The sequence below is a fragment of the Chaetomium strumarium genome (assembly GCF_033439665.1).
Source record: "Chaetomium strumarium strain CBS 333.67 chromosome Unknown B0T15scaffold_7, whole genome shotgun sequence".
Classification (NCBI taxonomy): domain Eukaryota; kingdom Fungi; phylum Ascomycota; class Sordariomycetes; order Sordariales; family Chaetomiaceae; genus Chaetomium; species Chaetomium strumarium.
In genome coordinates this window covers 1,766,558-1,789,727 of record NW_026944435.1, presented here as the reverse complement: position 1 = coordinate 1,789,727, position 23,170 = coordinate 1,766,558, and the positions used below count along the sequence as shown (strand labels likewise).

The 23,170-nt window shown below is 57.2% G+C and overlaps 4 protein-coding genes across 4 annotated transcripts; 1 reads left to right on the top strand and 3 right to left on the bottom strand.

Annotated features, from left to right (window-relative positions):
• Positions 1–1,590: 1,590 nt before the first annotated feature.
• On the bottom strand, positions 1,591–6,421 carry B0T15DRAFT_305964 (uncharacterized protein). The gene is made up of 7 exons (XM_062863867.1): positions 6,283–6,421; positions 3,973–6,230; positions 3,798–3,888; positions 3,124–3,458; positions 2,617–3,060; positions 2,388–2,559; positions 1,591–2,336 (listed from the first exon to the last, which is right to left on the bottom strand). Exons 2-7 carry the CDS (start codon positions 6,114–6,116, stop codon positions 1,884–1,886), a joined length of 3,639 nt encoding a protein of 1,212 aa, XP_062718234.1. The 5' UTR covers positions 6,117–6,230; positions 6,283–6,421; the 3' UTR covers positions 1,591–1,883.
• Positions 6,422–7,442: 1,021 nt separating this feature from the next.
• B0T15DRAFT_403453 (peptidase M24, structural domain-containing protein) lies at positions 7,443–8,788 on the bottom strand (the record flags this gene model as incomplete). The annotated part of the gene is made up of 3 exons (XM_062865203.1): positions 7,443–7,663; positions 7,717–8,529; positions 8,587–8,788. 3 exons carry the CDS (start codon positions 8,786–8,788, stop codon positions 7,443–7,445), a joined length of 1,236 nt encoding a protein of 411 aa, XP_062718233.1.
• Positions 8,789–9,440: 652 nt separating this feature from the next.
• Positions 9,441–12,112, top strand: B0T15DRAFT_305886 (SNF5-like protein). Its single transcript, XM_062863866.1, has 2 exons — positions 9,441–11,510; positions 11,651–12,112. The coding sequence occupies exons 1-2, from the start codon at positions 9,615–9,617 to the stop codon at positions 11,996–11,998; spliced, it is 2,244 nt and encodes a 747-aa protein (XP_062718232.1). The 5' UTR covers positions 9,441–9,614; the 3' UTR covers positions 11,999–12,112.
• A 1,092-nt stretch (positions 12,113–13,204) lies between these two features.
• Positions 13,205–23,147, bottom strand: B0T15DRAFT_505486 (uncharacterized protein). Its single transcript, XM_062867529.1, has 8 exons — positions 22,624–23,147; positions 22,514–22,561; positions 22,404–22,452; positions 20,970–22,346; positions 20,573–20,913; positions 16,049–20,519; positions 13,503–15,997; positions 13,205–13,369 (listed from the first exon to the last, which is right to left on the bottom strand). The coding sequence occupies exons 1-8, from the start codon at positions 22,676–22,678 to the stop codon at positions 13,350–13,352; spliced, it is 8,856 nt and encodes a 2,951-aa protein (XP_062718231.1). The 5' UTR covers positions 22,679–23,147; the 3' UTR covers positions 13,205–13,349.
• Positions 23,148–23,170: the final 23 nt, after the last annotated feature.

Sequence of the window (23,170 nt, the reverse complement as noted above, 5' to 3'; positions counted from 1 at the left end):
GTTCTCAATCATGTTCCCTCGGGCATGGCATAGGGAAAGGTGTTTTGTTTTTGATTGCAAACGAATGGCTTTTTGTTCTTCTATTCTTCGTCTTTGACATGTTTGCTCCCCTCCTCTACTTTTCAGTCTCGAGGCAAGGCAAAAGAAGAGAAAAGTTGGAGTTGGGTTTTCCGTTCCTAATATATGTGTATGTATGCTGTTTATTAGTGAGACAAGAAAGATATTTCGGTTACAAGTAAAAGTTGATGGCACTGGGAAAGAACTTGCTGTTCCCAAGTTGTGTTTTCTGTGAGCGTTGTGTCGTATCCTTCACTACCTTGTCCAAGTACATACATTTCTCCTGTTGCTTGACTTGTCTTGTGGTTGCCGTGTATTGTATCTATTCGCTGGGTCTCCCAAAGCGGCCGAATCCAGCTCCCGGTCTACCTAGTTGACAGGTGACCATGACGAGATAGAGGGTTACAGGACCGTTCCCCTTATCCCCACTCCTCCCCCCCCCCCCTCCCCCCCGAGACAGACTCTTCTTAACTGAACCCACCATGCCACGCCAACGATAGTTATCTATGAGGTACGGTGTAACTACCGTATTCATGATCGGCAGTGCTAGAAGTAGGAGCCCAGCTCCTTACTTACCTAGGTAGACAGTGAGCCCGGCTGGGTCCCGGGTCAGGGCAGTGAGGTTGCTTTAAGACATGCCCGCTGCATGGGTGCTCACAGACAGTATCTACTAGTATCCCAAAGATTGGGCGCGTAATACGACCTGAGCTGGATGTGCTCGCAAGATCGGGAGAGGCATCTTAAGACATTTTCGTATTTATTGTACAATACATACATACAGATCTCACTAGGCAAGGTATCTGAGACCTCACTGCAGTTACCGGAAGCAACACATCCATTGCTTTCATAATCTAACATGACCTCTTACTCTTCCCCTCCCGTCCACATAAAATTCCCCCCAGCGCCCATCCCCGGACGGATTGTTAGCATAAAAAGCCAGGCATACCACATAAAGTGAAATATCGAATCGCAGACTTGTTCCGCCCGCCCTGTCCATCTAAGTGATGCCGCCGCATACATTTCCTAAAGTCTCTCTTTTCCGCCGTTCCAGAACATCAGATATCCACTGCCAGCTCAGACCGAGCACTGCTAGCTGACTGGTGAAAGCTAGGTATATACACTAGCCCGCCTCCAATACAGCACAGCCTGATGATTAAGCCTGTCCAAGTCCAACAGTAGTCCGGCATCCAGGGCTTGATGTAGCTCATAGCAATGGGCAACATCAATCGGCCACGTGACATTATGTCGTGCGGAAGAATCCGAGGAGGGAAAAAAAAGAAGATACCAAAGCGGAGGGATCGCAATCGCCAGAGGAAGAAAACCGGTGCCACACCATTGTGCAAAACCCAGCCAGTCAAGCTGTAGTTCCCCAGTCCCGAGTAAAACAGCAAAAGTTATAAAGGGGATCCCAGCCGCGCCTCAACTCCGAAGCCTAGATCGTTCCAGTGTAACCGAGCCATGAGACAATCAAATATGCGAGTGAAAAAAGTGACGGTGATATCGTATCGCTATTGGCACATGGTGTTGACAGCAAAAACAGAAATGCGGAGTGGAAGGAAAAGATGAAAACAGAGGCGGATTCTTATTGGCCCCTTCGCCCCGTGTAGCCGAGGCCAGCTCATCATGTGTCTCACCGCCCGAGTGGTCGATGGCCGAGGAGGGTTCCTGTAGATCCGAGGTCGTGAAGGCTGCAGTTGCGCCGGAACCGCGGGATGGTGACAGGTATTGAGTAGCACGCCAGGTCGTAGTAATACCTGGTCGTGGGAGAATGAGCCGTCGGTGCTGAGAGATCTTGTAGTCTCTCAGTGATCATCCATGAGCTGAAATTACTCAAGCTCAAGAGGGGCACCATCCGGGCCTTCTCCCAGTGCCTTCTCCCCATCACCATTCGCCTCGACCACGACGGGCTCGTCCACCGGAATGGAGCTCGTCTTCGTCGGGAGGACGGGCAGGCTGCCATTCGCGATGGGCGCAGTGCCTTCCAGAGGTAGGGGTGCCGCGGGGGACTGGTCGCCTTGGGCCGGGGTCTTCTCGCCCTGGGTCATGGCCGGCACGTCATCCGTCGTCGCGGGAGAGGCAGGGCTCTTTGCCCCGTCGAATTCCAGTGCGCCGGAGCCCGTGGCTGAACTCAGGAGGCGACGAATGTGCTCGGCCATCGACTCTGTACTGGCCAGGACGGCACGCAGGGCCTGGAGGTCCATATGGTTGAGCCGGCTATGCTCCAAGCGATTGGGGTCGATACGAGCCATCAGGTCAATGACGGTCGGATCGGCTTGGGCCTTCACTAGGGTCAGTATTGCGAAGACAGATTACGGGAGTTCCATACTAACAATTAACGCATCGACGAGGGTCGAAATTCCCTCATCCTGGCCGCGGCCAAGCTGCACCAAATTGAGGGCGGCCTGCTGCTCCTCTAGCGACCGCTGCTCTATCGGGGTCGGTGCGGTGAGCGCGGTGGCATTTTGCGAAGGAATCGGCCTTGCTACGCCGTTGCCGCGGGCGCTACAGAACACACGGTCAGCACACAAGCTCGACTGAAGCGAGGTATGGGGCACTTACCGAGAGAGAAAGTCGAGCTTGATGCCCTTCTCCGGCAGCCGCACGGTCCGACCGAAAGTCTCCAAATCCCTCCAGCCGCTCTCATCGTCGCTATCGTCAAGTTGGACATCGATGTATCCGTTGTTGACGTAGCCACGGCTGAAGGCAGGCCTCACAATGGGGGCGTTCCTCAGTTTCCGGTGCTTATGGGCCGGGCCAAGAGCGACGAGCTTCGGCAGAATCTCGTCAGCGTGGAGGGGGCACTTCCAAGTGCGCAGAACCGGCGGGATTGCCAGTGGAGGATCCAGGCAGTCCAAATGCCAGAAAAGACCGCAGCTGCTGCATGGAATGATGGCGCGGTCCGATGAGCTGCCTTTCTGACAGGCGTGGCAGATGACAGCGTTGCCTTCCGCATCGCGCACGCGGAAGAGGTCGGGGACCTGTTCCTCCTCGTTCTTCCGTTTCCTGTAGGGGCTGTCAGCTGCGTGAACTAAGCTAGGGGGCAAACTGATGTGGCAAAGCACATACCGGTTCGGCTTGACGGGCGCTACGATTTCCTCGTACTCGCCATCGGCGCCGGTGCGAACACCGTCGAAGAGATCCCGGATACTCGGGGGCAGGCAGAATGCGCTCGAATTTCTGATATCGAGCTTTTCTTGCAACAGCGAAAAGGCGCCCGTATGAACAGGGATGGCCGCAGGATCGCGGTTCGCGCGACAGACATTGCAGAACCACTCAACAGGCATGGCATCCTGCATCAAGACCGGGTCTGCGCAGAGAAAATGGAACGACCGGGTGCAGCCGTCACAGCAGATCAGTTGGCCGTTACCGCCGCATGCCGAGCAGTAGTCGTCGTTGTCGTCCTGTGGGAGGTGTGCCAAGTCAGTAATCATGCGTTCCATGCAAGGCGCAGTTGGCAGTTGTGTGTCGCAAACTACTAGTCGTTCGGTAAAAAGACAGCGGGAGCTCAAGGCACGGGAGCTTGCCACTAAGGTTGCCCCCTCCACATTTTTTCATTGCTGGGTGGACTGAGATGCTGGGGGTACGTGTACTGTGCCCAGGCAACCCTCTCCCCCTTCCTTGAGCAGGATGATGCGCTTGCGCCAACCTTGGCTCCGGACCAAAACCGGTGATAATGAAAGGGGAATGAGGAAGGAAGTTATCAAAATGAAGATGAGATGGGTGATGATTTCAATTCGTACCTGTTGGCCAGCGATGCCGTTGCCCACTGGACTGCTGCGCTCGCCGCTGGGACGAGGGATCCCTGCCGCACCGTTTTTCTTCTTGACCGGCCTAGATAGATGAAAGTGTTAGCAAAAAAAAAAAAAAAAAATGACTGCTTGTGTCTCGGTCCCATTTGGGCTCTGCGACACTTACGAGTTCTTAACCCGAAGCCCGGTTCTTGGTCTCTTCGCCGTGCGCAATGCCGGCGTTCCAGCACGGGAGTCTGCCGCCGTGGACGCAGCCTCGGATCCCGGGAAATGGGCGGCAGTCGGCGATGTCTGCTCGTCCAGATCCTCGTGGGTCCGCTTGAGGGCGGAGCGCGTGCTGCGTCCTTCCCTCGGCGCTGGCGTCTGGCGTCCCGGCGGTAGAGAAGCCCGCGGTCGCGAAGATGCAACCGCCGTCGCTGCCGGCACCGGTGTGACCGGCCCCTCGGCGTGCACCCGCTGAAGCTCGGTCTGCCGAAAGCTCTCCCTCACATTGCTAGTCGCGAGGGGCTTGTTGGTGACTTTCCGAGCGTTCTCGCGGAGGCGCACCTTGGGGTCTGCCGGGTCCAACCTGCCCACTGCGGACGACGGCACAGGAACCGGGGTGCCAGCATGAGATTTCCCACCTCTCTTGGTGCTGAGGTTGGGAAACAGCGGAGAGTCGACCACGGCAGGCATCTCGTACTGCTCCACATCGCTTTCTGGCGAGGGCAGCTCATCCGCGCGGGGTTGCCGCTGTGACGGCGCGGTTTGCTGCGAAGGAGCAGCGGCGTTGGCCTGCAGTTGCGGCGCAGGGGTCGACGCAGCGGACGAGGACAAGGGCCGTGAGAGTGACACGTTCCGGCCCTTGCGCGGTGCGTTGGACCGACGCCGCCTCGTCGCTGTGATTGGCTGCGCCGGGACTGGGCTGTTGCGCGAAGGGGCGTCCTCAAACTCTTCACCCTCCGCGTCGGCCTCAATCCCCTCCGGCGGCGATAATGACCGCGCGCTGGAGAGCGAAGAAGTGCTGGACTCTGAGCGTGCCCGAGTCCGTCTCCGCGACACAGTCTCCGTCGTGGCCTTGCTGCTGGCGCCATCGGTACCCGTCATCTTGGAAGACGACGAGGACGTCCCGGAGTGCTGCCTCCTCAACTTGCGCTTTTTGCGCGAAGGGGCGCCTTCCGCCTCCGGGTTGGTCTCCCGTGCCGGCTCTGCTTCCGGTTCTGGTTCTGACGCCTTCACCGGCCGCGACGGTTTCTGGGGCTTCCTGCCACCGCGATCGGGACGCAAACCAGCCAAGTCAAATTTGACGAGACTGCCGTAGGGTGCTCGCTTCGGCGGCGGCGGCTGCACGGCACGGCTGTTGTTGGACGGCGGCACGAAGTAGTCGTAGGCCTGGTCCTTTTTCCGGCCTTCCTTCTTCCTGGACTGGACGAGTCGGGCAAATGCTTCGAGGATGTCGGCGTTTGCGGTTTGCAAAAACACCTTCTCGATCATGTCGAGAAAATCCTCGTTTGCCGAATTTTCGTCGTACAGGGTGCGCAGGGCCCAGGCTGTGGGGTACCGGAAATGGGAGAGGGCCTCGTCCACGGCTACCTCCACCACCTTGCCGATGAAAGCTTTCCGATCGGTCTGCGGATGTCCTTCACTTGCACTCCCTGCACGCTGTTGCAACCTCTGGCTGCTTGCCCTGGATAGACTTCTCCGCCGTGCACCTTTTTGTGCCGGTGCTGCGGGCGCCCAATCCTCGTCGTCCGTTTCCTCCGACGCAATGGAACGGCGCTGGCGCTGTGTCGCAGCCGTCGTGCGAGTCTTGGTGTCATTTTTAGTCGCCGTCTGTTTGGCAACCTCATCGTACTCCTCCTCATCCTGCAGCTCCTCCGTGCTTGAGCTGTCCTGCTCTTCGGTCTCGTCCCCTTCGGTCTCGTCTTCTACCGGCGCAGGAGGCGGTACAGCGGGCTTCTTCTGTTTGAGAACAATCTTACGGACCGGTGCCGGCTGCTGCTCAGGCGCTTTGGTCGGAGTTGGCGCTGTGTTCTTGAAAATCCCGGCCTTTGGCACGCCGGCCTTTGGCATTGTTCCGAGCGGGGCCATTTCCTTAAAGAGAGGGTGACGCACGAAGCCGGCTTCCTCGTAGCTGGCTTTGACCTGCACGGCGGGCTCGAGCCACTGGTCTAATGTTTTTTGTCGTTCGGTCCCGCTTGCGCCACCGCCGTTTCCGCCGCCCTTAGTCCTCGACGAGGAGTCGGATGCACCGTTTGTAGAAACCTGCGGGCTCGAGAACCGCGATCGTGTGGACCGCGTGTTCGACGAAGCTGGTGGTGTTGAAGACATAGTCGAAGTTGGGGTGGTTGCGTCGCGCAACGGCAGGAGCACCAGGAGGCAGCAGCCCACTCGTCCGCGATGGCCCCCTTCTTTGATCGAACCAACAGTCTGCCCTTTTCGTGCCTGCGCAACGGAGTTAGAATGGCTGCAAAGTAATAGCTCTATGGAGACATACCTGATATCTTCCGATAATTAAAAGTAGTGCGAAAATTTTCGCGTTTTGGGCGTCTTCACGCGTGCTGCGTTATTGTGTTGAGGAAGGGCGGGAACGCAGGAAAGGGGATAGCGAGACAGCGATCCTAGCTTTCTCGGGGGTGATGCGTGCAGTGGGTGACCGACCAGGGGGGGTGGCTGCTGAGCTTGCGGCGTGCCTCCCGCACCACTTGACGAAAATGCACCACGGATTAAGACTCTGAATCCTGCTGTCACGGCCTCGAGAACAAGGCTGCTTATTTCTGTTCTGGATGATTCTTCTCACCAGCTTCGGGTTTCTCGGGTAAGTCGCGCTGATTTTGGCGGGTGGCCCCTGAATCTACGAGAAAGCGCGGTCGCGACGCGTTCTGTACTCTATTTTTTACCCGGCTTGCTCACTTGGACGATTTTTGAGTGAAGATGCAGGGTTGAGTATGTGAGTGTGGGGGATGAGAAGAACTGAGTCGGGGATGAAGGAGATGGAGGAAGTGGGAGGGGATGGGAGAAAACACATGGTTTAGGGGGGGTTCTTAACATCTCTGGTCAGGGGGGCGAGTTCTTGTTGGTCAGGGATTCTGCTATTGTCAACACGTCACAATAGGTACAATAACCACATCGACAACGTCAGCGAGGTGCCCAATACCTCTCCCTCCACTTGGTGGGTGTGCCGCTGGCGCCGTTGTGATCAGATGAAGACCAGCTTTGACAATTTGTTGCCACAACACGTCACGACTCACCACTGGTCACCACATCGCGCACCACAGTGGCCTCTCCATAGTATAATGTACGAACAGTGTGTCTCAGCATTTTGTGCGGACTAAGTAAACCCGGCTTCCTCCTGCGGGATGGGGCGCTCACTCACTAGCTGAGGTCCGACAGGCACCGGAGAGGAGATGGAGCACCTCGGGCGACTGCATGAAAGATATCCCAATCGAGGCCCTCCTAGCTTCGTTCCCTTCGCAATCGCTCCTCCCTCTGACCGCCCCGTAACCTTACAAAGGTGACCCCGCAACTCTCACAATGCCTGACGTAAAGAGTGCACCCGAGACCCGAGAGCATGAGGAATCGTCGATAGCCTTATCATTTATGTAGTTCCGCCGGCGATTGCTCCACTCCAATCCAGTGCCATTCGACCTGGCGGCATTACTCATCGTCGCTCTCCTCCTCCTCTTCATCCTTTTCAGCCGTCTTCTTGGCAGGCTTCTTCTTCTTCTTTTTATTCTTGTTCTTGCCCGTGTTCCGGGACAGCGGCTGCTCCAGAATCTTGAGGATCTCTTCGTCCTCAAGCTTCTTCTCGCTCTTTACCTTGGTCAAATCCAACGCCGGAGGGGCACCTAGCTTGGTGATGCCGTTTTTGGTGATTGCTGTCATATGATTAGCCTCGACATGCCTCATTTCGCCCACCGGATGGTCTTACCAATAGTTGTAAGCAACCTGGCAACAGGCGAGTTGTCCTTGTCGCCGGTAACCTCGTACTGGCGGAACACGTTGCCGCGCACGCACTCAATGACACCCGATTTGGCATCACGCTCATCCTCGAGCTGGCGCAAGCTGAACGGGAAGGTGCCGAACTTCTTCTGCACTTCGGAGAGAATCTTGCGCGAGGTGGGCCGCTTCAGGGCATACGTGTTGGCAGTGCGGCGGTGAAGCGTGGTTCGCTGCTCGAATTGCTTGACCTTGCCCGATCCGAGGCTGACGCCCATCTCGACACCCCACACCTCACCGACTTCGGGAACACCTTCTCCCTTGGTGTTATCGCCAGGAGCAATCACAATCTTCTTCTTGCCCTCGATCTCGTTCCGATCAAAGAGCCACGACGTCGTGCTCTCGACGAGATTGCAGTCATAGGCTTGCACGACCTTCTCAAGTAGGCTTGTGATCTTGGCCTGCGTTGGGGGCTTGGCAGCTGCCGCCTTCGCCTTCTCCTCATCGGTGCCCTGGGCTAGGAGGCCGGGGGGCAGCATCAACCTCAGCAGAAGCTCGTTGGCATAGTGGGTGGCCAGCAGCAGGTCGGCCGACCGACCCTCAATGACATCCTGGGCTTCGTCGGGCTTGGGTGCGAGGACGGTATCGCACACAATGGAGCCGAAGCCGTCAATCTGCGCTCCTAGCTGGATCTTGACGGGCTCGCCGGCCTGAAGCTCAACCTCGGCCTCCTTCTCGTCGGATCTGAGCGGCGTGTAGGGAGTCACAAATGCGGCAGGGGAGACAGTCGTAGGGTGGGAAAAGCCTAAGGTATGATAATCAGCCCATTGCCAACCCTAGTAGGAGCGTAGTGTCCGCATACCCTTGGTGATCTTCTTTCCGCGGTAAACCTTGGCGAGCTCCTCCTCAATGAGCTTGTCTCCCTTCTCGCAGATGTCGACGATCTTGCTGCCGGCAACGCAAAGCTTGGACACCTCGGCCAGCACCTTCTCCGAGATCTGGGCGGCCGTCTTATACTTGGTAAGCGTGTCGGGGTTGTTGAGAGTGTAGTCTGCGACAAGCATCAGCACCGAGCTTCCGTACGAACAACTTCGGAGGGGCAGTGCTTCGCGGAATCGAACAACCGGGAGAGCCGGGCTCGGACAGGGGCAGCTTCGGGAGAAATCTGAGCTTCCAGGATGGCCAGAATGACGAGCATGCACCGGACACGGCGAACAGGAAGAGCTAGGGAGCTCGCAGACGGGAGCTGGGAAACATGGACATCCTCGCTAACTGACCAATTTCTTGAGCTTCGGTCGCCATGTTGGGCAACAATGCGACAGCAAGTAGCCGTCAATGATCCTCTTATATCGGGTGTTGCAAACAGGACCGCAGCAGGGGGGTCAGGAGAGAGGAGGAAAACAACAAGCTCAACCTGCGGGGGCGCGTGACGATTTTGATCTGCAGCTTGATTTTGTGAAGGCGGGGGAGGGGGTTTCTCCTGTTTGTGTCCTGGGCAGTGCTGGGCTCCGCTGATTCCCGCTCAAGCTGCGGTTGACGAGGGGCAGGAGTGCCAAGAGCTAAGGAGGTCACAGGTACTTGCCATTCGCTCTTAGGAGCAACCCTTTGGGAAGTAGCTTAACTTTCAAGGCTCGACCCAGGTTTTCCAGCATGTCATTGGTTGGTCGCGCTTGGCCGTTTCCAGATTCTCAAACCTTCCAGCCTTCCAGGTTCGCGCGCATCCCGTCCCGGCGCCAGCCTCACCGCGAACTGAGCTGGGCTCGACAGCGCAACGCCCCCCGGAAAACGACATCATTTCTTTTGACACCGAAACGGCCCGGTGTTTGCGAACGAGACACTAGACGAAGCGCGCATCTGGGGCTTGCACTTCTTATTTCTACTCCTGCCGACATGGCGGCTTCGATGGTGTCTGCATCGTCGACCGCTGGCGGCGACGGTGACGGACCGTTACCCGCAGGAAACAACCCATCCTCAACCGCGCCCTCAATCTCGGCACCAATCACCGCCGGCGTCGCGCCTTCCAACTCGACCTCTCCCCAGGTCGATGCGACACCCGCAATCCCTGGCCGCGACAAGGAGTCACTCAACAAGGTCGTTGTCGAGCGCTTCCAGACACGCGACTGGATTCATACATCTGCCCTCAAAGAAGCTCAGATCCGGCTAGAGAAGGACACGAAAGACTTGCTCGCACGCGCGAGCGACTACCGCACATACAGGGACTTCTATGCCAGTTATCCTTCGAGACTCTACGGCGAGGGCTACCGCGGGTACGGCAATGGCTACACCGAGAACGGGACTACGACGAAGATCATATATCCCTCGCAGAAGCCGCGCCCCGGCAAGAGGACGACGCCCGCTGTGAAGTTCAGCAAGAAGGACCTGAAGAAGCAGGCCGAGCAGCACGAGGAGCTGGTGCCCATCCGGATAGACGTCGACTGGGACAAGATCAAACTGCGCGACACCTTTACCTTCAACCTCCACGAGCGCCTGATCTCCGTCGAGCACTTCGCGGCCCAGCTAGTCGAGGATATGGGTCTCAATCCGTCCGTCGACAAGTCAGTTTACGAGCAGGTGGCTCAACAAATGCGCGAGCAATTGATAGACTTCTACCCGTTTGCCTACACTGAAGAAGACGCACTGGATCCCGAACTCCCGTATTCCGCCTATAAGAACGACGAGATGCGCATACTAATCAAGCTCAATATTACAATTGGCATGCACACCTTGGTAGATCAGTTCGAATGGGACATTAATAACCCGATGAACTCCCCCGAAGAGTTCGCCGCTGGCATGGCACGCGACCTGTCACTTTCAGGCGAGTTCACGACGGCGATTGCGCACTGTATACGCGAACAGACACAGCTGTTCACGCGCAGCTTGTACAGCATCGGCCATCCGTTCGACGGCCGACCGATTGAGGATGCCGACCTCGTGGCTGCATTCCTTCCATCACCCCTGCCCTCCGTATTCCGACCCCAACAGCAAGCCAAAGACTACGCGCCCTACTTGTACGAGAATACCGAAGCCGAGCTGGAGAGGAGCGAGACCATGTTCTCGCGAGAGCAGAGGCGGCAGAAGCGGTCGATCAACCGTCGCGGTGGCCCTCAGCTCCCAGACTTGAAGGAGAGGCAAAGGACCATCCGCACGTCGATCGTCTCCTCGGTACTACCCGGCGCTGCCCCCAACATCGAAGAGAGCCGTCTCTTCAAACGGTCCTTGGGCGGCGGTCTAAGTGGGAGGGGCAAGAGGGCAGCCCGCGATGGCGATCTGTCTGATTCTGAAGATAGTGATGACTCGGCGCCCGATTCCCCAGCCATGTCCCAGCTACAGGGCACCGCGAGGACTAGAGGGATGCGCGGTGCCGCCAGTGCGGCCGTTCAGCGCATGGCGAACCCCGGACGACCTGAGACTCCCGAAGCTGTCATTCACCACCACGAGACCAGAACGTCACGTCGCTTCGGGCGTGAAGCGACGCGGGAACAGACCGAAGAGCCGCAACAGTATATGCTCACGCTTAAAGTCAGCCCGGCAAGGCTGAGACAGCTCATGCGAGACCTCGGCATGCGACGAAGGGCGCCACGAGGCGCAACGCCAACCATTGCTCACCAACGCGCTCCGAGTTCCACCGGCCCAGGTTCCATGGGTCCTCCATCCACCCCGTCTGCATCAACCCAACACCTCCCGACAAAGCCCAACGCTGGCCCTTCCCTCCAACCGCAAGGCCAACTAGGCCGCGTGCCGGCCCCTCCTCCCGGACCGAACGGGACCGCCCCGAACCAGCCACCGGTAGCCTTTCCTCCTCCCTCTTACCCCTCCTAAAATACTCCTCTACTGTCTATTAAAACACCCACACCCGCCCACCCAACGCCATATGAGAAGGGTCATCGTATAACTAACCATCAGATGTGTCTACACCTTCTTTCCAGCCCCCGCCCCCAGAATGGCTGACCACCGCGCTCTCGGACCTGCACAAGTCCTACCCCGACGACTCGTTCGAGGCCATCATGCGCTACTGCGCCATCAACACCGACACCAACTCCTTCGTCCAGCTGCCCCTCTCCCTCCCCGCCGGCGAGTCGACGACGACGACGACGATCCCCTCCAACATCCAGTTTGCCTGGCTGCCCCGGATCCGTTGTCGCGACTGCCCGGGCAAATCGTACACGGCCGGGCCCGACATGACGGTCATGAACTTCGAGGTCCACCTGAAGAATCGCACGCACCGGGAGAAGGTCATGGCGCGGGTGGCGAGGGGGCAGGGGGGTCAGGGGTAAAGCTTCAATGGGATCCGAGGCCCCGCTTGCTCATTGTCGGGAGTTGCGTGTGTGTAAAGAAGTCTGGCATGGAAAAGAGGGTGGGGGCGCTAATAACTAGCTCGGACGATGAGAAGGCGACCAGACCGGTATGATACGATACGGTGCAGTACAGTGCAGGAGGCCAGTATCACAAGTGTGTTTGGGAATTATTCTTCTTTTTTTTATTGTTTTTCCCCGAAGTCTGGATGGGTGTACAAACAAACAACAAACAGATGGATGGTGTTGGATGGATGGATTTGAACGGATTGAAATGGAAAAGAAGGAGAGAAAGAAAGACAGCATTGGGTTTTGCTTGTCAAGAAGAAGGAAGGGTCCGTCGTCATCGGGGGAGGAGGTCTCGATGAATTGCGGCTTCCGCGCGGCACACGCACAACACAATCATTTTTTTGCGAAGGTCTTTGACACACTGCACCTTAACTCGGTTCCCCGGCAGCGGTACGGTGGGTGATGGCCCCGGATATAATGCCAGGAGGAATACATCCCGGAAGAAGAAGAAGAAGGTTTTGTTAACCCCAGGCAGAGAGGGGAGGAGGAGCTCTCGGGGGGAGTGGTGATCTGGGAAACGAGGAAGGAATCAGCCAAGACGTCGACAAGGAGAGGGGAGGAGGGGGGGGCGGGGGTGAGAGGGTGAAACCCACCTGCTCTGTCAAGACAATGCAACATCTCTCCGTCCGCTTGTCCGGAATCTATCTACAAGGGGTGGGAGACCAGTGAGAAACTGGTTTGTTCTTAGGGTGTTTACTACTGTGGGTAAGGTAAGGTACCTACCTACATGGCAAACGCACCTTTGTGTGTACAATACCTACCTACCTACCTATCCAGAGCATGAAGGTGCAAGTGGGGCTTGGGGGTTTTGCCGCTTTCAGAAATCGAAGCCCATCATCACCCGGGTGGATATGCTGAACAACCGAGAAGGTGCGAACTTCGCTGCCCGTCTTTCCTGATAATGCATCCGTATAACAATGTGGTGGCAGAGGAGCAGTATTATCTAGGTAGGTACCTACATACGGTATGTTTACTACCTGAGTCCTCTAGAGATGCGGCTGGCGGGAACTCTATCTAAGGTAGGTACCTAGGTAGGCTTGTATTGGATGGAATGGAGAGAGACATGGCTAGCCGGATGGTGGATGTCAACACGCAAACAACAACAATAACAATTGATTGACTCCAGCAGACATTTGGATGCTAGTAGCCAGAAGGACATGAGCAAAGTCTGTTCCATTTTCACGAGCAACAAATAATACCTACCAAGTCTGGCTATATCCTCCCCCATCTAAATTATCTACCGTACACACCCCCTACGTTTGACTCAAGCATATGCGGCCCAGCCTAGTAACGGAAGAAGAAGAAAAAGCGCGTCAGCAACTCTCTTCTCTCACAAGCATATCACGACTGGGTGGGGGGGGGGGGGGGGGGCCGACGGAACAGAGAGAAAAAGAGAACTCCCTAAACTTAAACTTACCAGAATACAAAACCGCCAGGTTCGACACACTCGTCGCCTGGTTGATCAGGTCATTGACCGTGGCCATGACACTCAGCGTCTTGCTGAGCTTCTTCTTGACCACCTCGATGGCACGATCCGCCTCGCTGGGCTCGTTGACCGACGACCGCGCCTTCTTGCCCCCGCCACCACCATCCCTCCTGCCCCCCTCCGCACCGCCACCCACACCAGCAGCACTCTCCTCGCCGTCTTCCTCCTCCCCGCCCTCGGCTGCTGCTGCCGCCGAGCCGCGCGCATTCTGCAGCTTGGCCATGCGCACGGGGGAGATGGACCACTGGTACAACGTGTCGTGGCGCAGGCTGTCGAGGATGGTCTGGATGGAGGCGGCCTCCTCGCGGAGGGCGTCGAGCGTGAACTCGCAGCAGCGGCGGAAGACGCCCTCGGTCTTGGTGATGCCCATGCCGTCCACCACGTCGCGCGTCAGGCGGAAGGGCACGAGCTCCGGCACCGGCAGGACGCGGCCCATCTCGAAGGCGACACCCAGGTCAATGTGGACGACCTCGCCGGTCTTGGTGTCGAGCAGGATGTTGTGGCCGTGGCGGTCGCCAAGCCCCAGCACGTGGCCGAGCATGGAGATGGCGGCCGTGGTGCGCGTGTAGGCGGTGCGCTTGTGGAACCACTCGTCCGGGTCCGGGAAGTACTCCATGAAGAAGTAGCGCATGACCGGGTGGAAGCGCTCCGTGACCTTGCGGTAGACGGCGATGCGCGTCTCGGTGGTTTTTGTCTGCGCGTTAGAGATCTCCTTGCGGCATTGCGAGCCCTTCAGATCGCGCGGGTAGTACCGCTCGTGCGCCGGCATCAGGTACTCGTGGAGCGGGATCGTGTTGGAGACGAACTCGATCAGGCCGGAGGACGAGGTCAGGGGCAGCACCTTGTACGTCCGGACCCCGAGGTTCCGCTGTCTTGTCGTGCGGTGGAGCTTGAGGAGCTCGGAAACGGCCGCGAACACCTGCTCCATGATGGCGTCCTGGCGCAGGTCATCGTTGCCGCCCTTCACAAGTTGCTTGAACCGCTGCCCGTTGGTACCGACAGCCGTGATGATCTTGGGTGCGCTCACACCGGAGGCGATGGACATCTCGGGCTCGAACTTGTGGATCATGGGCACGTCCGAGTAGTCTTGGCTGGCCGAGAGCGCGATCTGCATCGTCGGCGGCGGGATGGGGTACTTGGCCATGATGTGCAGGAAGTTCTGGCCGACAGATGAGCTCTTGATCGCGATCTTCTGGCCGGCCTTGTACCTGTTCGGGTCGCGGTCCATGGCCAGTGCGTGGTAGGCTCTGCTCGTCTGGTCGATTGCCGGCCAGATGTGGGACACCTTCTTATCCGCCTTGGTCAGCGCCTTCGCCACCCTGTCCGTCGCCTTCTGGCGGGAGACGGCAACCTCGTCATCCTTATTGACACGCGTCCTGGCTCCGGACCAGATGTGGTACATGCCGTGGTAGGGATGGTCTGTACAGATGCGGTAGACCAGATCGATCAGCAGCTTCTGGAAGAGAACCGGCTGGTCCTGCAGACGCGAGGAGAGCTGGTTCATCAACGGTGCGAACTTGCGCGTAGGCACTTTGCCGATGTACTTCTTGACAGCCTCGTTCGTGACGTCCTCCTCCGACTGTTCCAGCCAGAGTGCCATGAAGCGCAATGCATCGTTGTTGTGCTCGTCAGATGCCGCCAGCGACAGCAGGTAGTTCTCCAAGCTGAGTCTGAGGAACTCCGAGCGAGTCTGCTCTACCCGGCGGAGTTCCTGCTGGTCGAGGTCTTGCCACTGTTTGGCTTTCGCAAGATGGCTCTGGTATCGGTTCCTGTGTTGAGAATCCTTGGAGTTGGCAATCAGCTCCTTCAGCTGGGCAACTTCCTCATCCTTGCCCTTCTTCAAGTTCTTCAGGCGCGCCAGATCCTGCAAGCTATCCGGATTCTGAAGCTGCTCGTCGCAGAACATGGCAAACTGGTGGAACACCTGGCCGGCCTCTTTCCCTTCGTCCTTTCCTCGGAGCTCCTTGAGCGCTGGCTCAAGGTACTTCTTCTGGATACTGTCGGGGCTCTCCAGCCTCGCAACAGAGACTTGGTATCCAATCTTGGACAACAGGTCCGAACGACTGACAGGCACCGTCTGCTTCTTCAGGGACGAGTCTCTGTCGATGTTCTGCAGCATCCGGATGGAAGAGATCATCTCCCCGTGGTCCCACAGCGAATTGGCCGCCTCCATCTTGATTGCAGCATCAACACTGAGACCCAACGATTGACTCGAAGGGATAAGATCCGTAAGCGTTGTTGACAGGTTCAGGGTCTCCTGGTTTGCGCGGTGGAAGCGGAAGATGTCGGATGAAAGCAGCATGCCGCGAACCTGGACGAGCCGGGCCTCCGCTGGCGTCAACCGAGTCGATCTCAGTTTGTGATGTTGACTCCACATGCTCAGTGTGGTCTCCCTGCAGGACAGAATTTGGCTCACGTCGGGGTACCTGCGTTAATTAGTGTATGCTGCCCCTGGTTGTTCCTTATGGAAGACTTACCGCCCACTCATCATCCACTTTGATCGCCTCTCGAAGGCTTCCAGCACATGCTGCAATTCAGACTGATCGGTGACGTTCAAGACATCATCGAGTTCGGCCAACACCGCGAGCGCTCCAAGCTGATGGCGCAGCGTCGAGGTGTTGAGGCTATGGTTGGTGAGGTGCCGAACGGTGCTCCTCAACCCGTCATGAACCACGCTTCTAACCGTATCAATGTCGGCGGCCTGTTGCATGCCTTGGTATGCCTTGTACACCGTCACAGCCCAGTTATCAGTCTTCGACGGGGCCGGTAGGTTCCACATCTCGAGCCTTCTCGCGGTCGTGAACGTGGCCTCCAGCGAGTCTGACGAACCGTCCAGGCTCTGCTGGGTCTGAAGCAAGGAATTGGACAAGCCGGCGAGACCAAGACTACTCAGAGCCTTGATAAGCGCCTGGCCGTCGCGCCTCGAGGCAGGATCCCTGTCCCGTAAGTGGCTGTCATACTGTGCGCCGCGGAAAGCGAGGCTCTTGCTCCCGTCATTCTCATACTCTAAGCGGGACACGACGGTGGAGAGCGAAGCGTCCTGGTTCAGACCGTAGTAGGCATCCGGATCATCAATGTTCTCAAAGATGCTCAGCAGGATCTCGCTGGAGTCCTCAATCTCTCTGACGGAAGAGCGCCGCGAGCTTCTTGATGATTCGGAATTCGCCAGCTCGACAAACAAGAGGGAGACTTTGAACATGCCGCACTGCGTGGCAGCAGCAGCCGCGCTCGACAGGTCGACCTCCAGCCAGTGACCTCGATCTGCGATCGACGCCTCGCCAGGCAGTGGCTGAGTTCTCAAGTAGAGAATGGTGTTGATCAGCAGCTTTAAGTTCTCCTTGGCCGCATCGGATGTGGACTTCAACCACTCCCTGAGAGCCTCCGAGAACTGCCGTTTGACCCCCTGCTGCTTGTCCAGCTGGTATGTCAACACCAGGTGAACAACGAAGGGGAAAGCCCTCTCCGCAAAGCCCTTGACCTTGGTGAGGATCGGAGGCAGCACCCTCAGCGTCACAATTTCCGGTACCGACTGAGCGAGGAGGGTGGCAAGCTGCTGCGACCAATTCGGGCTCTCGAGATGCTTTGCCGAAAACACTTCCGCCTCAGCAGGAGACTCGACCCTGAATTGGTCCGATTGCGGCGTGCGATACGGGTCCCAGTTCGAAGAAATCAGCAGCGACTCGGAAAGACTCTGTTGGCACGCGCTAAGAAGGTCGTGGTCCTCGTCGCCGACGGCGTCAGAAACCACAGTGCGCAGTGCAGCCTCGGCCAAGCCGGCCGTGAAGCAGTCGCCGCTGACGGTGAGCGCCTCAATGAGATTCAACAGGCCCTCCTCGGAACTGCCGACGTCCAACGACAGCCTGCGATACTCGTTGAGGTGCGACTCACGCAACAACTCGTCCGGCACTTCACCGGAGGCCGCAAACGAACGGCCGAGTACGCGTCCTGCCCAGGCTAGGTACTCCCCGCTCAGGCGCTGGGAGGCGCAGCTCTTCCACACAACAGCGCCGTGATTCACTGCGTCGTCGTCTGTCTCGATAACGTCGAGCCTGCTTGACGGGGGCACCTTGAAGACGCCACAAAGCATCGACAGCGCAACATCACGCGCCGGCTCGTTCAGCAGCCGGTTCTCCCGATTCCAGTCTTCTAGGATTTCTAGGAGCAGGTTGCTCTCGTGTGTCCCCTTCTCCGCATTACCGGAGGCCCGAATATGAGCGGCGGACTGCGTGATGGATTTGAAAGCCTGTCTCTGCACGTCGTCCTGGAAGGCAGGGGAGTCGTAGTTGGCCAGGTACTTGGAAAACCACGAGTGGAAGAGCTGTGCTTTGGTTTTAGTGGCCTTGAATTGGCTCTCTTGCGTTGTGCTGGACTGGCTCGACTCGAGGAAGACGCGGAGGTCCGCCAGACTAGACAGCGCGTACCCGGCAAGGAAGGAGGGCGTCTGTTTAAGGTGGTTGCCCCCTTTGAGTATGAGATACTGGGTGATGCCTAAAGCATCGTCGGCGCATTCCGGATCAACCACAAACGCCCGAAGGGAATGCAGAAGCATCTCCAGAGGGTACGCAGATGTCGCATGGTCGCCCGCCATACAGATCATCACGCGTATCTTGCGAAGGACGGAGCAGGCGTGCAATGGTCCTAGCGCGGGGTGTATGGTGTTCAGCAGCTTGCGAGCCACGAAGACGACGAGGGCTGGTGTCCATAGTGTCTCCGGCTCGTACGGGGTCCGGCTGCACAGATGAAGGATTTCCCTCGGTAGATATTTCGCTTTGAACATCGGCTGCTGATTCGGAGGTAATGCGGCGGGTAAGTGGCCCAGTGTTTTGATCTCGTCCATGGCATTCGCCGCATAGGCAAACCGGTCATCTCGCCGGAAGGTCTTCTCAATGGGGTACTCCTGATCAAAGGTGTCGAAAAAGGTCGCTATGATGTCGGCGAAGTTGAGATGGATGTTCGAAAGGAAGCCCTCCTTCCCAAGGATCCTCCTGAGCCGACTCTCCCCTGTCACGTAGTCTGCACCCCCTGGGATGCTGATGTCGTGCGCGATGCTGTAGGCTATGATTCTGGTGAAGCTTTGTTGGACCATCTGTTCGGGAGTCAGACCCAGGGATTGTGCCAAGTCCAGGGCCGCTTTCTCCTGACCACGCATGATCATGATGGCGGCAGCCTCCGTCTGGGCTTCCTGGAGTAGATCGTGGAGGCTTGGAAAGCCAAAGATGCTGAACGGGATCTCCTGGATGGAGTCTGCTTCTAGCCAGGTGTACAACAGCTGAGGAGCGAACAGTCTGAATAACTCCTGAGGTCCACTGAGTCGCAACGTCCGGGAGATCCGTTTGAGGCAGCTGGCTGCATAGTTTTCGGACTGGGATATCTTCCCTGGCGTCTCGAAGATATGGTAGATGCAACGGCGCAGCAGCGTCGGCCATCGACAGGCCAGCTCTGCTAGGACGAATAGCCGAAATGCGATCCCCTCGCTGACTTCTGGGTCCGAGGGCAGGCTTTCCAACACGTCGACGAAGATTTCGTCGTGTGTCTTCAGGACGTACAATCCGAAGATCTTGGGAAGGTTGCGGCCAATGAAGTACTTGACTTCCATGGCTCCGTCTTGCAGGATGCTCATGAGGGTAGACCGGGCAGATGGCAACCCTAGACTAGAGGCGTAAGTGGACTTGACCTCCAAGAGGTGCAAGAGCAGGCTGGACAGTCGGATTTGCGCGGCGGCCGAGAGGGAGTTATTTGGTAAGCAGTTCTTCACCAGGTAGTGGTAGAGATCGCCAGCCATGTTTGCCATCTCGACATCCTCCTCGGTCCACATACTGATGAAGTTATCCATGATATCGAGGCAGTTGCACAACGCCACTTCGCAGCAGGTGTACTCGCCGCGACTAATTATGCGCCCAGCAGCTTCCAGGATCCTCATGGCCGTTTCGAGAGGGGTCACGGCATCCGAGGTGAAGAGCTCCCGCATGAACAGCCGGCAGGATAAGAACTGCTCCTCAGGAAGTTCAAGGAGCTGGTCAATGATGGACTCTGGAATGCGGCCAATCTCGCCGTCGTCTCCGCGCACGATCTCAAGAAGGTGTATCCGTAGGCTTGTTTCCAGGTAGAATGCTTCAGGCGTATGGCACAGCAACAGGTCTCTCCTGGGCAGGGTCTTCTTCTTGGATGCTGTACTGCTTTGACTCGTTTGAGACTCAAATTCGTCGTCGATATCGATAACATCGGGCTGACGGAGAGACGACTCCCGACGAGATCTCTCGTGCAAAGCATTAGAGAGCTTGCCGAACAATCTCAGCAGATGTGGCCTCTCTGTCTTCAACGAAACAAGCTCCGTTTCGGTAATGGGCGGTATGTACGGAGCCGAAGACGTCAGAAGTAAGTCGAAAAAGTGCTCGTTCGCGGCAGTACCCAGTATCACTTTCAGCGTGGCGTCAACGATGTTGAAGAGCGCTGCTTCGAGGTCCCTCGACATGGAAGAGTTGAGGTTGACTAGCTCCGGAAGCAGAAGAGACCCAGTGAGACAGGCGAGCAACATGCTCTGCAGCCGCTCGGCCGAAACTGGTATTGCACCTTCTCCACCGCGCTTCTGCCACGAGTCTGCTAGCTGCTGAAGCTCCTCGATCTTCGGATAAAGTAGCTCGAGCGCAAGCCGTCTTGCTGCATGGGACCCCGCTGGATCAGCAACTTGCTGAGACTCGGCCGGCTGCTCTTCGGCCGACGGCGTTTCGGCGGCCGGTGCTGCCACGTCTTCTTGATCCAGAAGAAGCAGATACCGTATGAACGCGTGGGTTTCTGTCTGGCTCTTCCAGAACTGAGCGATGGGACCGCCAAACAAACGTAGTGGCACTGCCATGGTAAGGGCTGGAGCTCCATAGCACGCCCGCAAAAGGTTGACAAGGTCGTAAGGCGTGGCATGCGTTGCGTGGAGTGAGGCATATATCAGTTCGGCTGCCAACAATGTCAGAATGACGGCTGAACGGTCCTGCACCAGCTCGACTTACCAGGACTCCACCTGACAAACACCCACCGGATGATGTGGTTTGACGTAGCTTGGCTTGCGTTAGGGAACATATTGTTGCGGAGGCGCAGCAAGCCCAGCATCAAGACGAGGGACGAATCGACCAGCACCGAAGGCCCGCTGATGTCGGCGGTTGTGACAATCTGGTTGACATCGTCCGCAAGTTCATGCCGAGGGACGAGGTTCGCCTTTAGTATCGAGTGGAGGAGCACGCAGGCAGCACGACTCGTAGGAGGCAGAGACAGCGACCGTACACCAAGTTGCCAAAGCTGTTTCCAGGACGAGCAAAGCGACGCATGCCGTGACGCTTCATGCGCGGCCAGACTTCGACTAATTAGCCTTCTTAAGCTTTGGTAATAATGGATTCTTTGAATACCTACCTCGAACAGGCGAGCATCGCCCAAGAGGCGACGACGCTTTGCTTGGCAGTGACTGACTTGGACAAGTCTGCAATGGCCTCGACGGTATCTTCTAGAGATAGCTGCTCTTGCCTGGATAGGAACGGAATGAGTTGCAGGGCGGACAGCCGCACAGCCGGATCTAAGGATTGCAGTTTCTGATGTATCCTGTTAGAGCTACCGGCCACCCGGCGCCTCTTCCGGGGCTGGCCATTCTCGGGCTGCTGCTGCTGGCTGTGGACTCGCTGAGAGTGGCGCGAGTAAGCGGCTTCTAGGATTGCGAGGTTCTCCAAGAGAACCCAATTCTGCTCGCCCGCCTGATTGTAAGGGCGTAGGCTGAAGACGGCAGTGGATGGGTGATCTGAAGGGAGACGCATTCCCGTGAAGCTGACATCGTCCAGTTGAAGCCGGGCACGCTCCTCGCGTCTCGAGTAGTCGGACCACAGGGCATCAAGCAGGTCCTCAACATCCTGAAAAAAGGAGTCGTCGGCGGATTCGCGAAGTAGACTCTCCACATACAGGTGGGTTCCGTAGATGGTCTTGAGCATTTCGTCGCGGATAGAGTTCAGCATCGCGTCTCGGGAAAGAGCTCGAGGCTGCCACCAGTGGGAAACAAGGGGAATTAGGCCCCTGACTAGTCTCTTCGCCAGTGAGACGTCATCCGCCTGGATGCGCCGAAAGATGACATTGAAGGTCGAGAAGGCAGCTTTTTGCAGCTCGCCAACCCTCATCTGCCGGAGCTGGAGGATCTGCAGCACCACATTCGAGATCTTGTCTGCTTTCCTTGGCACCGGCGCGTTTGAGGCGCTTACAAGTGAGTTGAGGCATGTCAAAAAATCGAGAGCTATCTGACCACCAATCTGGCCGGATCCTTGTGCTACCGCGACGGAGCCGGATCTAGTGGTCGATCCAGGGGCCGGGGAGGCGCGAGACAGAGACCCGCTGTCTCGGTCGCCCGACTCGAGGTAGCGGGATAGAGCCTCAACACAGAAGTTGACGCATGTCTCCCAGCTCTCACCGGAGAAAGCCGCCAGGTGCTCGACATTTGCCGAGAAATCAAGGAGGGTGCCCAGAGCCTTCACGTAGTCCTTGAGGAGAGGTGCAATGTAGGTTCCTTCGGGCCCCGGAAGGACCTGCGTAATGTGGTCGATAATGGCCTTGGCCGTCTTGCGCTTGATCGTGGTTGTCCCATGGCGGACGGCCATGCGCAGGGCTTCGGCGCATTTGACCAGTCTGGCACTGGCGTTGGCAGTGGACTTGATTGACTTTCTGGATCCGAAGTAGCTCTCCTTCTCCAGCAGAGCGCAACCGAATAGCGCCTCGTAGAGAGAGTGGTAGGACTTGTCATCAAAGGGGTTCCTGCATTGGGTTAACAGCGGCGCAAGGAGATGACGTTTGAGTGTGTGACAACGGCACCTTTGACTTTGAGACCCGTTATCAACCGCCTCAAAATAGGCCAATAAATCTGCGAGGAAAACTTAGTTTAACTTATGAATTGGCCCAAAGGTGAAGCAGTTGTGGCTCACCTTCGACGGCATCTTTGCGCGTGGTGGCTGTTGGACTGGTGAGGCGTCCTTTGGTGATTCTCTCCTGTTAGACTGCACTCGAATGGTCCCTCGACCAATGTGTTACTTACCGGCGATCTGTTTGAAATTGATGGCGTCACCGGTGTAGCTCTTGACCCGCGGCATTGTTTGTTGCTTTGTACATCAGGGAACCAACCCTGACCCAGGCGCTTCACTCCTCGTAGCGGAACCGTCTTGTAAAAGAGGCGCCGTTGGACTGACTCCGTCTAAAACCACAACCACGGTAAAGACCCATCAATCTCTTGCCGCAATAAAAGATCGAAGTTCGACTCATGTGTCCGGACTTGGGATGGATACAACGACAGGGCTCAGAAGCATGGGACTACTGCCAGTCGCTGCAATGGGGCAAAAAAAGCATGGGACTACATGCGAGAGGATGTCGCCCCAGGCCAGAACTGCGTACAGAATAACACTGGCAGCTGGTGATCAAGCACGCAGTTCAAGCCGACGCTGTTTCCGAGACCCTACCCAAACCTGTCATTGAGATGAAAGTACTGAAGGTGGTGGTTTTGCACTGGCTATGTCATCTAGGCTCCCAGCTAGGTAGCATGTGTGTTGAATTCGGACAAGCCCGTTACATCGCCTCAAGGCGGAAGT

Bases quoted from the DNA above. Each gene is read 5' to 3' on its own strand.
- B0T15DRAFT_305886 (XM_062863866.1), top strand. From the start codon at position 9,615: ATGGCGGCTTCGATGGTGTCTGCATCGTCGACCGCTGGCGGCGACGGT. The intron at 11,511-11,650 runs GTAGCCTTTCCT...CCTTCTTTCCAG, and splicing joins CCGCCCCGAACCAGCCACCG to CCCCCGCCCCCAGAATGGCT.
- B0T15DRAFT_305964 (XM_062863867.1), bottom strand. From the start codon at position 6,116: ATGTCTTCAACACCACCAGCTTCGTCGAACACGCGGTCCACACGATCG. The intron at 3,889-3,972 runs GTAAGTGTCGCA...TCATCTATCTAG, and splicing joins GGGCTTCGGGTTAAGAACTC to GCCGGTCAAGAAGAAAAACG. The intron at 3,459-3,797 runs GTACGAATTGAA...CACCTCCCACAG, and splicing joins ACGGCATCGCTGGCCAACAG to GACGACAACGACGACTACTG.
- B0T15DRAFT_505486 (XM_062867529.1), bottom strand. From the start codon at position 22,678: ATGCCGCGGGTCAAGAGCTACACCGGTGACGCCATCAATTTCAAACAG. The intron at 22,347-22,403 runs GTGCCGTTGTCA...AACCCAATGCAG, and splicing joins AACGGGTCTCAAAGTCAAAG to GAACCCCTTTGATGACAAGT. The intron at 13,370-13,502 runs GTAAGTTTAAGT...TTCCGTTACTAG, and splicing joins CCTGGCGGTTTTGTATTCTG to GCTGGGCCGCATATGCTTGA.